General features: G+C 34.6%; 1 protein-coding gene across 1 annotated transcript in view; it reads left to right on the top strand.

The window, feature by feature from the left end:
- Positions 1 to 5,231, top strand: part of LOC103467935 (deoxynucleoside triphosphate triphosphohydrolase SAMHD1-like) — a 12,727-nt gene extending 7,496 nt beyond the window's left edge. The window contains exons 6-10 of the mRNA XM_008414697.2: positions 303 to 391; positions 496 to 611; positions 1,867 to 2,183; positions 2,302 to 2,406; positions 5,048 to 5,231. Coding sequence (XP_008412919.2) covers positions 303 to 391; positions 496 to 611; positions 1,867 to 2,078 — 417 coding nt within the window. The 3' untranslated portion in view covers positions 2,079 to 2,183; positions 2,302 to 2,406; positions 5,048 to 5,231. The remainder of the gene's footprint in view (positions 1 to 302; positions 392 to 495; positions 612 to 1,866; positions 2,184 to 2,301; positions 2,407 to 5,047) is intronic.
- The last annotated feature ends 6,177 nt before the right edge of the window (positions 5,232 to 11,408 follow it).

Genomic DNA, 11,408 nt, shown 5'->3' with positions numbered 1-11,408 from the left:
AAATAATGACAATTTAATGCAAAATAGGTACTTTTAATTGACTTTTAATGCAACTTTTCGAGCAACTTTGCATTAAAAGTGTCATTATTTACCAAATGACACTTTATGACAACTGTCATAAACATTCATAAAGACTTCTTTATGTTCATGACAGATGTTATATCATGTTTATGACGGGGTCATGTCATTCTTATGCACACCCCTTCAAATAAAGTGTTACCAATTCTTTTTCCTTCTTATCAACATTAAGGTTCAAAATTACAATATTTGCCATTATATGTTGTCATTATTATTAACAATAGGTGTTCAAACTGTACAACATGTTCTACACAAGGTTCTCTTTGCACAAAAGAGCCTACCAGCACAAAGTGGCCAACAGCATAGAGTGGATGTAAGCAGCCCATGACATTGCTGGAGTTGGTAGCTGTTTCAGTTTTACTACCTTCTATTTCATGGAATGTTTTCTCACCATTACAAACTGGGTTTTTACTTCAGGATCAGAGATGCTTTTCTGAAAGCAGATAAGCACATGGAGATCAAAGGCAAGGATGGGAAGAAGTTCACACTCTCCACAGCTATTGATGACATGGTGGCATATACTAAGCTGACTGGTGTGTAAACTTACACAACAATATAGAAAAACATAAGAGTATGTTAGTTTGATTAAATGTGGATTTTAAGGCCAATATAAACAGTATTTTTTATTTTAACTGTGCAAAATCAAAGGGACAGAAATAAAAAATAAAGCTATACAGTTTGCATCCACAAGGTCCATATGGGTAAAACTGGCATTAGCACTCATAACTTAATGCTTATAGTTTATTCAGCACTTACTTTAATACCATTTTTTAACAGAAACTTAAAACACTTAAAGTAATTATAACATAATCAGAAGTATATTAATCTAGATTCCCCCCACCCTTATTTTCCTTCTACAAAACCCTGCATGCTACTCTACCTTGTACACAAGATACACTAGCACTACATCAAGATATTTTTACTTTAGTAAGATATGTTGAAGTAAATAGTGTCTTTCCAAGAAATTGAATTAATCAAATAACCTTAAAAAAGACGTATTCTATAAAAAGGCTTCTCAATACTTAATAACAGATCATAACATTAATATAGATTTTTGAGCAGTTCCTTCTATCTCAATCAGCATTGTCTCAATCCATGAAGATTTAAAACTGACTTCACTGAAGTTCAATCAGTTCAGCACACAATGGTTTTCAAAATGAGTAGACTTACCTTTCTTGTGCTCAGCACCAAATAGAGCAAGCAAAGATTTAACAGTTTTATGCCATTAGCCTTGTTAGGGGTGTAATTAAAAACTCCTTCCAGAATTTCACTTAGCCTGGTATGTGCAGAAAACATCATTTCAAGTGGCTTCATCTCTGCGACACAGTAGAGATCTTGCATTCAAATAGATGCAAGGCAGCATTGTTACGGACTATTTTAATTTACAACAAAGAATAATTAGCACAAAGTAACATTGCATTTCTAACATAGAAAGATCTGAGTTTTTTCTCCCATTCAGATGTCCCTTTTCCTGGATACCAGCACAAAGTGAGGTTCTGAAACCTCCCAACATTTTGTTATCAATTTTGGTGATCAAACTTTTATATGAGTATTTTAAATTAATGTGGTGACTGGAACATAGATTGAAGGAAATGTCAGAGTTGTGAGTATATAGGAATGTTTTTATGGACGGCTGTTCAAATTATACTTTTTCTGTATGAGAGAAAAAAAATATCCAAATGATCTCTTGTTTTTTTATGTATGTTTAAACACAGTCTGAATTTTTAGAGGATTTTAAAACTATTTCTTTGTTTTGAACAATTTTGTGTTTTTCTGTTTGCCTTTTAGATACTGTATTTGATCAGATATTGAACTCCTCCTCTGTGGAGCTTCTGGAGGCAAGAGAAATACTGGCAAGGATAATGCAAAGAAAGCTCTACGTGTGTCTGGGAGAATTTACACAACAGCCTCAGGCGAATATTGAAGTATTTTTGTTTAATTGTAAATCTGTCACTTCGTACATTTCAAACGTAATCAGTAACACTGTAATTATAGTTTGATTTTTAAGTAAAAATCTGGAAGTTGTAACATTTTATGCGATTTCTGTTTAGGCTCAATGGAAGACACATCTCAGAGGAGGAAACCCAGATGATTATGTAGTGGAAGTGAGTTTTAATGCAGATAGAATCTTTTTTATTTTTTATTTTTGACTGAGACAATTAACTTTGAAATTTGCAATTTAATCTCTGAAATATTTGTAACCTCACACTATTTATTATTTAGTTAGTCAAGTATAACTATGGAATGAAGACAGAAGACCCCATAAAACGTGTGAGGTTCTACAAAAAGCAAAACCCAGATGAGGCCGGGCCTATCGACAAAGCTGAGGTGAGAATGAAATAGAATTTTTTTATATTCTGGGTTTGCTCATTTCTGTCACTTGTGTTCTTCTGAAATGAGATCATTTGAATTTCACTCAGAGCCGTGCAGAGACCACTAAAGGGGCAGGTGACAGAGGTGACGTTTCTAGTTCTTGGCTTTTATCAAACGGTTAAGCTATGCACACCACTATTACAGTAATGTGATTACATCAGCAGTAGCGATCCAGGACATAAGAACTAAACTACAACACATAATGGTACCACAGCAGAAATACCACAGACACTTGTAAATGTAGATAAATGTCCATCTATTATTTATATTGTCTCCAACATTAAGTAGAATTTAAATGGAAGAATCTGGTGGCATTAGTTGCAGTACCAAAACCCACCACCGTCCATTGGATGGAAAGTTTCAGGACATGTTTACAGTAAAAGGGTAATACCACAGGTGTTTGGACTGATGTGGATTTTCAATTGTGTTTGTTGAAGAGGGATTGATGTCATTATAAATAACCACACCTGAATCATAAAGCATATGTTTCAGCCTCCTAAACCAATATTTACCAATGATGAACTCATTTGTTTTTTCCTTCTCCATAGTGACCGTACAAAGGCCATTCTAAAGACAATAAAAGGAACCAAACAAAGGAACCAGGGCCATGCAGAGACCACTAAAGGGGCAGGTGCTCAACAACAAAAAAGGGCACATCTAACCGCATTCTAGGACAGAATATTAACAGCCTCTCAGCTTTCAGAGTTTAATAAACAATGATAAATTACAAAAATGTGACATATACAATCAAAGCTAACGAACATCTCTATATAGAGCATAACACTATGCATATGTAAGATATTTTATTAGTAATTTCTTTCTGCAGGTCTATTGTGTCATCGGAAAGTATTGCACTATTCAAACCTGCAATTTTGCAAGATATGTAAATCAGAGCTTAGACCACCAGACATATTTTGTCTTTACAGAATTACACTATTAAAAATATAAACAAAGGCACAATGTAACCCTTTAGTGGACTGTAATCTATAAAACAAAGAGCTGCCTGTTTGCTACACTTGCAGTGTAAATGAAGACGGTCCATTCAGGAAAGCAGAGCTGCATCAAACTTTAATGTGGAACTCCAAAAAAAAAAAAAAAAGCAAAAATGTAATTGTTAATACATGTTACCATGAGAAAAGCCTACTGAGTTTTGCTTAAAAAAAAACTTTTTCTTTAATTAAAATCACACATTTGTGTCTCATGAAGTGAAAAACTTGTTTGTAAAACAAACTTACTTGCACTTGTCAGAAATATTTTCTTGCTATTCTAAGTTTTTGTTTGTGATTCTCACATGATATTGTGGGCAATTACATTTTTGCCCAAAATCAAAACAAAAGATTTCTGATGTGTGCAAATAAAAGTTCATGTTTGGCAAATAACTTTTTAAGTTCACGAGATAAAAATTTGTTATTTAATGTAAAAAAAAGTTTTTTAAACTAAACTTTTTGTTCAAAGAAACAAATCATTACAATTCCAAAGGTTTTCATTACTATTTTATTTTACTTAACAGAGGTTAGTTTTTTTTTTATATATATATAATTGGGGGAAAAAATTTACTTCATACTCTGCGAACCAGACCCTAAACTTAAAGTCTGGGTTGAGTTTTTTCCCCTTCATTAATGACACACTTTTATTACATACATTTTATCTATCATGGTAATTCAGGGTGAGTTATTTTTAATTATAAATGAATATCCTTGTTGGACTTTTATTTAAGTGTTATTCCCCTTCAAGATACATTTACCTAGAATAAATGCAATGTACATTATTTAGCAAAGGAAATTAGAAGATTGGACATATATCCATAATGGTGATGATAGGTTTTGGATAGGTGATGTGCCCCTATTGCATAAACGATACTGAAGAATGAGTGATATCATTAAAGATACAGGGAAGAAGATTTTTAGTTGTCTTGCTTTGCTAGCAAAGTCGTTAGCTAGCAGCTAGCTAATAGCACATCAACAGCCTAATGTCTGTATGATAAAACTACTGAATCGATAGATAAGAACAGTTTTTCCTCACCTGGCTGTCTCCTACCGCTCAGTAGTTCTCCAGAGAAAGGCAGACGCAGAGGCCTGTCAGTGTCTGTTGTATTTCATTACCTCTCTGCTTAAACCGCGACTCCGAGCTGAAGCAGAAACGATACATCGTTCAGCGTGGTTTTCCGTCATCTGAGAAGTAGCAAGTCTACTCCACGTTATTCACCAAAAATGTTTTTTTTAATTCACCAAAAACTGTTCTGTAATCTGGAACATTCGCAAAATTGAGCAGCTAGCCGCTTTATCTCACTGTGCGAGAGGCAACTGCGTCATGCGTTACGGGTAAAAGATCAAAGGTAACAAGGTGACCGGCTTATTATGTTGTACAAAAAAAAARTCCAACAAAAAACAAACAATTTTAGTACATGTTATTATGTGTTAGAAGAGGTCTTAGGAAATAATAATAGCAATAGCAATTTGACCAAAAGGGCACTTGTGGGCAAGGAGCAAAAGGGSCAGGTGCTCAAGCACCCCCCTCTGCATGTGCCTGATTTTYACAAGTGTTTGTAATTTATGGTTCAATACAACTTGCCATGTGCTGCTTATATCTCTTTCAGGTATCTCTACTTCTTCCAGAGCACTTTGAAGAGAAGAAGTGTAGAATCTACACAAAGAGAACAAATAAAGAGGATCTGGAGGCTGACAGAAAGCTCTTTAACACATTTGGCCCTGCAAAACCACGTCAAGCCTGAGGTATTTCTGTAGGCTGTAATCAGGGGCGCTGCCAGGAATCTTGGGCCCCCTGACAAAAAAATTTAATTGGGTCCCCCCTCACACACCTGCTGTTGCAATTTCTTAAGTCTGTCCGACCCACCAAAAGCGTCACAATTTCAAAGGCTTGCAACTGCCTTGTTTTCTTTGGTCCAATACTGATGACTAGTACAATATTTACTGCTCATGAATTTTACATGCAAGAGTAAAATTCAGTATGCATACAGTCTGCATACAGTATGCAAGTAGGTTGCTTAAATTTTTTCAGTTAGTTTTAGATAATGAAATGTGTCCCCATGAGCAACAGTCATAGGCAACATGCAAAATATACATGAAGCAATCCAGGCTTCTCAAAAAATGCTATATAGTTGTATTTTATTCAAGCTACAGTATGTAACTTTAATAGAAAATGTTTTCTCCATATTTGTTAAAGCTGTCACGATGTCGTAGCAGTTTGTTATGAGACAGATAATCTGTGAAAACNTGTCAGTGTCTGTTGTATTTCATTACCTCTCTGCTTAAACCGCGACTCCGAGCTGAAGCAGAAACGATACATCGTTCAGCGTGGTTTTCCGTCATCTGAGAAGTAGCAAGTCTACTCCACGTTATTCACCAAAAATGTTTTTTTTAATTCACCAAAAACTGTTCTGTAATCTGGAACATTCGCAAAATTGAGCAGCTAGCCGCTTTATCTCACTGTGCGAGAGGCAACTGCGTCATGCGTTACGGGTAAAAGATCAAAGGTAACAAGGTGACCGGCTTATTATGTTGTACAAAAAAAAAGTCCAACAAAAAACAAACAATTTTAGTACATGTTATTATGTGTTAGAAGAGGTCTTAGGAAATAATAATAGCAATAGCAATTTGACCAAAAGGGCACTTGTGGGCAAGGAGCAAAAGGGGCAGGTGCTCAAGCACCCCCCTCTGCATGTGCCTGATTTTTACAAGTGTTTGTAATTTATGGTTCAATACAACTTGCCATGTGCTGCTTATATCTCTTTCAGGTATCTCTACTTCTTCCAGAGCACTTTGAAGAGAAGAAGTGTAGAATCTACACAAAGAGAACAAATAAAGAGGATCTGGAGGCTGACAGAAAGCTCTTTAACACATTTGGCCCTGCAAAACCACGTCAAGCCTGAGGTATTTCTGTAGGCTGTAATCAGGGGCGCTGCCAGGAATCTTGGGCCCCCTGACAAAAAAATTTAATTGGGTCCCCCCTCACACACCTGCTGTTGCAATTTCTTAAGTCTGTCCGACCCACCAAAAGCGTCACAATTTCAAAGGCTTGCAACTGCCTTGTTTTCTTTGGTCCAATACTGATGACTAGTACAATATTTACTGCTCATGAATTTTACATGCAAGAGTAAAATTCAGTATGCATACAGTCTGCATACAGTATGCAAGTAGGTTGCTTAAATTTTTTCAGTTAGTTTTAGATAATGAAATGTGTCCCCATGAGCAACAGTCATAGGCAACATGCAAAATATACATGAAGCAATCCAGGCTTCTCAAAAAATGCTATATAGTTGTATTTTATTCAAGCTACAGTATGTAACTTTAATAGAAAATGTTTTCTCCATATTTGTTAAAGCTGTCACGATGTCGTAGCAGTTTGTTATGAGACAGATAATCTGTGAAAACAATCAATCTCCTCCACCTCCTTCCTGAACTACTATTGTTAGCTAAAGTAATGCACCGTTCTGACCAAAACAGCCAATCAGAACCAGTAGGACGCTCTTAGCACTGTCAATCAACTTTATTCACTCACTGCTAAATGTGCTAATGGTGGAGAAATAACTTATTGTTACAGGAAAATCGTTTATCTACCGTCATTGGTAGCTATGATTACTAGCCTAAGCATTTACAACAGGCTATGCTAGCTACAGAATAGCACAGAGCAAAGAGGAGGAATGATGAGCCATATACCATATGACTGTCATATTGTGATTGACAGCACTAAAAGTCTCCTGCCACTGACTGGTTGTTTCTAGCACTGGGAGAAATCAGAGGAAATAGATTTTTCACAGATTATCTCTCATATTATACTGTCACAACATAATGATAGTTTTAACAAATATGTGGAATTTTTTTTTTTTTTATAAAAGTTACATACTGCAGCTTTAATTTTACTCTGGTGAGAACAGGTCAGGAGGGACGTGGTTTAGAGCTGCTGCTGTCTGACTCATCTGTTGTTAAGTGGTAAAAGGTACAAGGGACAAGTTAAATATATGAATGTCTAGGTATTTTTTCCTTTATTCATTAAATGCTAGAGAAATGGAGGCACACAGTAGTTTGTAGCTAAGCTAACTACGCTAAATGGTTGATGATCTCACACAGTCCATTCTCCTATCTTGGAGAAAAACTGGGTTATAAATTAACACTCTTGCCTTTTTCTCTCACTCCCTCTAGTTTTTTTTTATTTCCTAACTTTTATTATCAGCATAGTAACTGCTACAGTCATTCTTGTTTCCTACTGTTTGCTGCTAAACAGCGTCACTCTCAAGTGCTCCATTTCATGCGCGGGAGAGGGTCTAAGGGGTTTTTTTGGTCTGGTACTGCTAAAAACAATCTTCAAAAATACAATATGATTATTTTGTAATTGACAGGGCCCCGATATTTTTTTTTATTTTTATGAACAATAAATAAATAAATAAATTGTAGAGGGCCCCCTGTTGGTCAGGACCCCTAGAATTGTCATCACTTTTCCCTCCTATACCGCGCCCCTGCCTGTAATTAGCCAAATATGGTAGACTATTTTTAGTTTGCTATGATTCATAACTTTTTAATGTTTTTTTTAATACTATGTGAAAAATATTAGTTTATCTACTTGAATTTGATTTACTGACCCCCTAAATTTGTGTTTATTCCACAATGTAAATATCGGTTTGGGTTTACATGTAAAGTCTATAATCATACAGTATAACATATATAACTCTATATTAATTAATGTTCTTGCACCACCACTTTCTGTAAGAAGTGATTCCACAAAAGTAAAACCAGTGATGTAGTTATTTTGGTTTTACAACAGTCAGAATTAACTTTTACTGCAGTGTATTTTACTTTTTATGTCACAATTTATGCATTTTCATTTATTATGTACACTGTTCACTCACACAACTTGCAATATCTGTCTTCTCTGTTTTTGAGGAAGTAATCATGGCACCTGTTCTGAAACCTCTGAAACCAGGTTGGCATAACCACAGAACTAGAAAGAAATGCATTTTACTCTTTATTCTTGTCAATAAGTATAACCATGCACAAATTTAAATGGGTTTGTAAAAGTGCAGACTGTTTTTGCATTTAAAGAGGTTTGAAAGTTAATCTTGTATGGATTTTTTTTTTCCTTAAAGGTGAAGGTTTTGATTAACAGACAATATTTACATATCAAGAAATACAGTGAAAAAGATACATTTTAAACTTTATTCAAATATTTGATTTGTCATTTGTGATTCTTTTGTTCTTTTTGGGTGTTTGGATTAATGGTATTATTAGTTTTATTCATACTCAATTAGTTTTGGTAAATTACGTTAGTTGTCATCACCTTCCAGGTCTGTTGACATTGCAAATATGTCTTTGGGCATGATTTAAATAAAATATTATTCTTGACTAAATGTGTAGTAGTGCCATTCAATCTGGACTTGAATGTTTAAAATTGTCTCATAAGTGGTGAGAATGTAATCATTTTAATAAACTTGTTTTAAAATAAATTGTGAGACGTCACATTGTGTTTCATTTTTTTCAACACTGTTGTGCTTCACATTTGTTTTTTTGGTTACATCTAACAGATTTTACCAGAGCTCAGCTGTAGAAGTGTCATTTATCTTCCAAACACTAAAGAACTCAAGAGACTAGTAGATACTGTATATTGCTAATGTGAAAATCATTTGTACAGCTGACAAATTTAGACTTAAAGTATTTGTTTTATTCTTTTAATTTCATTATAAAATTTTTTATTCTGACCAGAAGTAGTTTGAAGAAGTTTTCATTAGGTTAAAGTGAAGGAGGTCTCAAGGACACTTTTTTTTACCAAAGATAATCAAAATATCATAGAAAGAATAACACAATCTGGCCAGCAATTATAAAAACTGTTGCTTTTGAGAAGGCTATGAATTCAGTATTTACTCCACCATTTAGAGAAAATAAATCCACCTCTTACAACTTTATTATTGTCTGGTTTAGTTGACAGTTTTAATATCTGATCTGCTTTAAGAATACAAATTAAGAAATAAGTTATAGTAATATAGTAATAGTTCAATTTGTTCTTCTTATCTATAAGTTAATATCCACCAGCCTATGAGTGTTTGGTCTGTAGTATTAAATGACCCTGGATTTAAGTTCTGCATTGCATTATTAATCATTTAGTGTGCCTCTGGACAATTACATTTTAGGAAAACATTTCTGGGTTGTGTTTTTTTTATCTATTCTGTGTTTGTACTAAGATTAAGATTGTTCAGTCATATTTTCTCTTTCTGCTAGACTGATGATATTCAGCTTTTTTGTGTAAGTTTCAGTTTATCTCAAAAGTCTCAGTACTACTGAATTTTTTCAATTATTAAAAGTACTGGATGCACAATGTTCAAAAATGAATAAAAAGCCCCCCAGAAAAAATAATGCAGAAAAATAACAAAAAAAATAAATGTCAGAAGAATGGATTGAGATACTGCAACAACCTACCACCTTTTTAGAGCTACTCTGCACATTTCTTCACTTTTTAATGTGTGATTTTAGACATTAGATTCATACTTGTTCAAATTTCTGAATATTTACATGTGGAGTATAGACTTCTTGGAAAAATTGCTGTAAAAATTTGTACATTGTACTGTTTAATGTATACAGTGGTGCTTATATAATTACGGTATATTACAGACTGTCAGTGAACGCACCAGGAGAAAAATGACAGAGATGCAAGTGCACATGTGTGGTGGAGAACAGATAACATCCAGAGACGGATTGTAATGGATTGAAAATGAGAGAAAATTTGAAGTTCTCTAATTTTGAAAAGTATTTTGTCATAAATTCTCTGATTTTTCATTTCAGGTGTCTTGGAGAAATTCTGCTGAACGTGAAGAGCCTCAGAATGTTTTGAGAAATGAACGTTACCCAACCAACTGTGACATTCCTAGATTAAACTTTTAAAGCTATGCAGATGAAATGTGATTGTCTTTAGAAGCATGTAAACAGAAAACTCGCTCTGTTTTTTCTTTGCTTGCAGCTTTGGAACTTTTGTAAAAATATTATTAAGAGAAACACAGTGTGTTTTAAAATAATAAAACTAATCTACTGCCCATTTGAGGAAGAAGATTTTAATAACTTCTTTTGAGCTTTTCTTTATTTATTTAAAACCCGGTTAGGATTTCTCTCTTTCTTTTCAGCTCTTTATGAATTCTAGTTTTGTGAATGCACCTGCATTCCTCTTTTATACAGATGAGGAATTGTTCATTCCATTTAAAGAATTAACAAGGTATAGAGGCAGTAAAAAAGTGATATATTTAGGTTATCAATTGGGTTTCTACATGGATGTCCTTGTTGATGTTCCTCTTTTTGTCATTTTGCCAGATGTTTAATGATCCCATCCATGGCAGTGTGGTTCTCCCTCCACTGCTCGTCAAGATCATCAACACACGTCAGTTTCAGCGACTTTGAAACATTAAACAGCTCAGAAGGAAGAGTTATGTTTACCCTGGAGCAAACCACACCCGCTTTGAACACAGCATTGGGTAAAATATATTTACACTGAATGGTTTAAAGCTCATCTGTTACAATATTAGTTTTAAAAAGCTGTAGGTTTTAGTCACTGTATCTGAATTAAGATGTCTTGTTGTGTGATTATAAAGGGTGGCTTATTTGGCTGGAAAAKTTGTTAAGTCTCTGAGAGAGAGGCAGCCAGAACTGGACATCACTGAGCGTGACGTCCTTTATGTGCAGATTGCTTGACTCTGCCATGACCTGGGTGAGTTATGCAGAAACAATGTTGATCAATGTGCATCTGAAATTAAACAGATTGTGATGCTAACTGAGCATTTTGTTGAGGGGATATTATGTATTTTCCAGGCACATGGTGCCATTTTATAGCTCAATAAAGTAATTATGTAATCTTCAGTTCTAAAAATGCTGTGAGTGAGTGAGTGAGTGAGTGAGTGAGTGAGTGAGTGAGTGAGTGAGTGAGTGAGTGAGTGAGTGAGTGAGTGAGTGAGTGAGTGAGTGAGT

Source organism: Poecilia reticulata, linkage group LG7 (assembly GCF_000633615.1).
Source record: "Poecilia reticulata strain Guanapo linkage group LG7, Guppy_female_1.0+MT, whole genome shotgun sequence".
Classification (NCBI taxonomy): Eukaryota; Metazoa; Chordata; class Actinopteri; order Cyprinodontiformes; family Poeciliidae; genus Poecilia; species Poecilia reticulata.
Note: the sequence above shows the minus strand (reverse complement) of the source record. Positions and strands in the feature narration are given on the sequence as shown.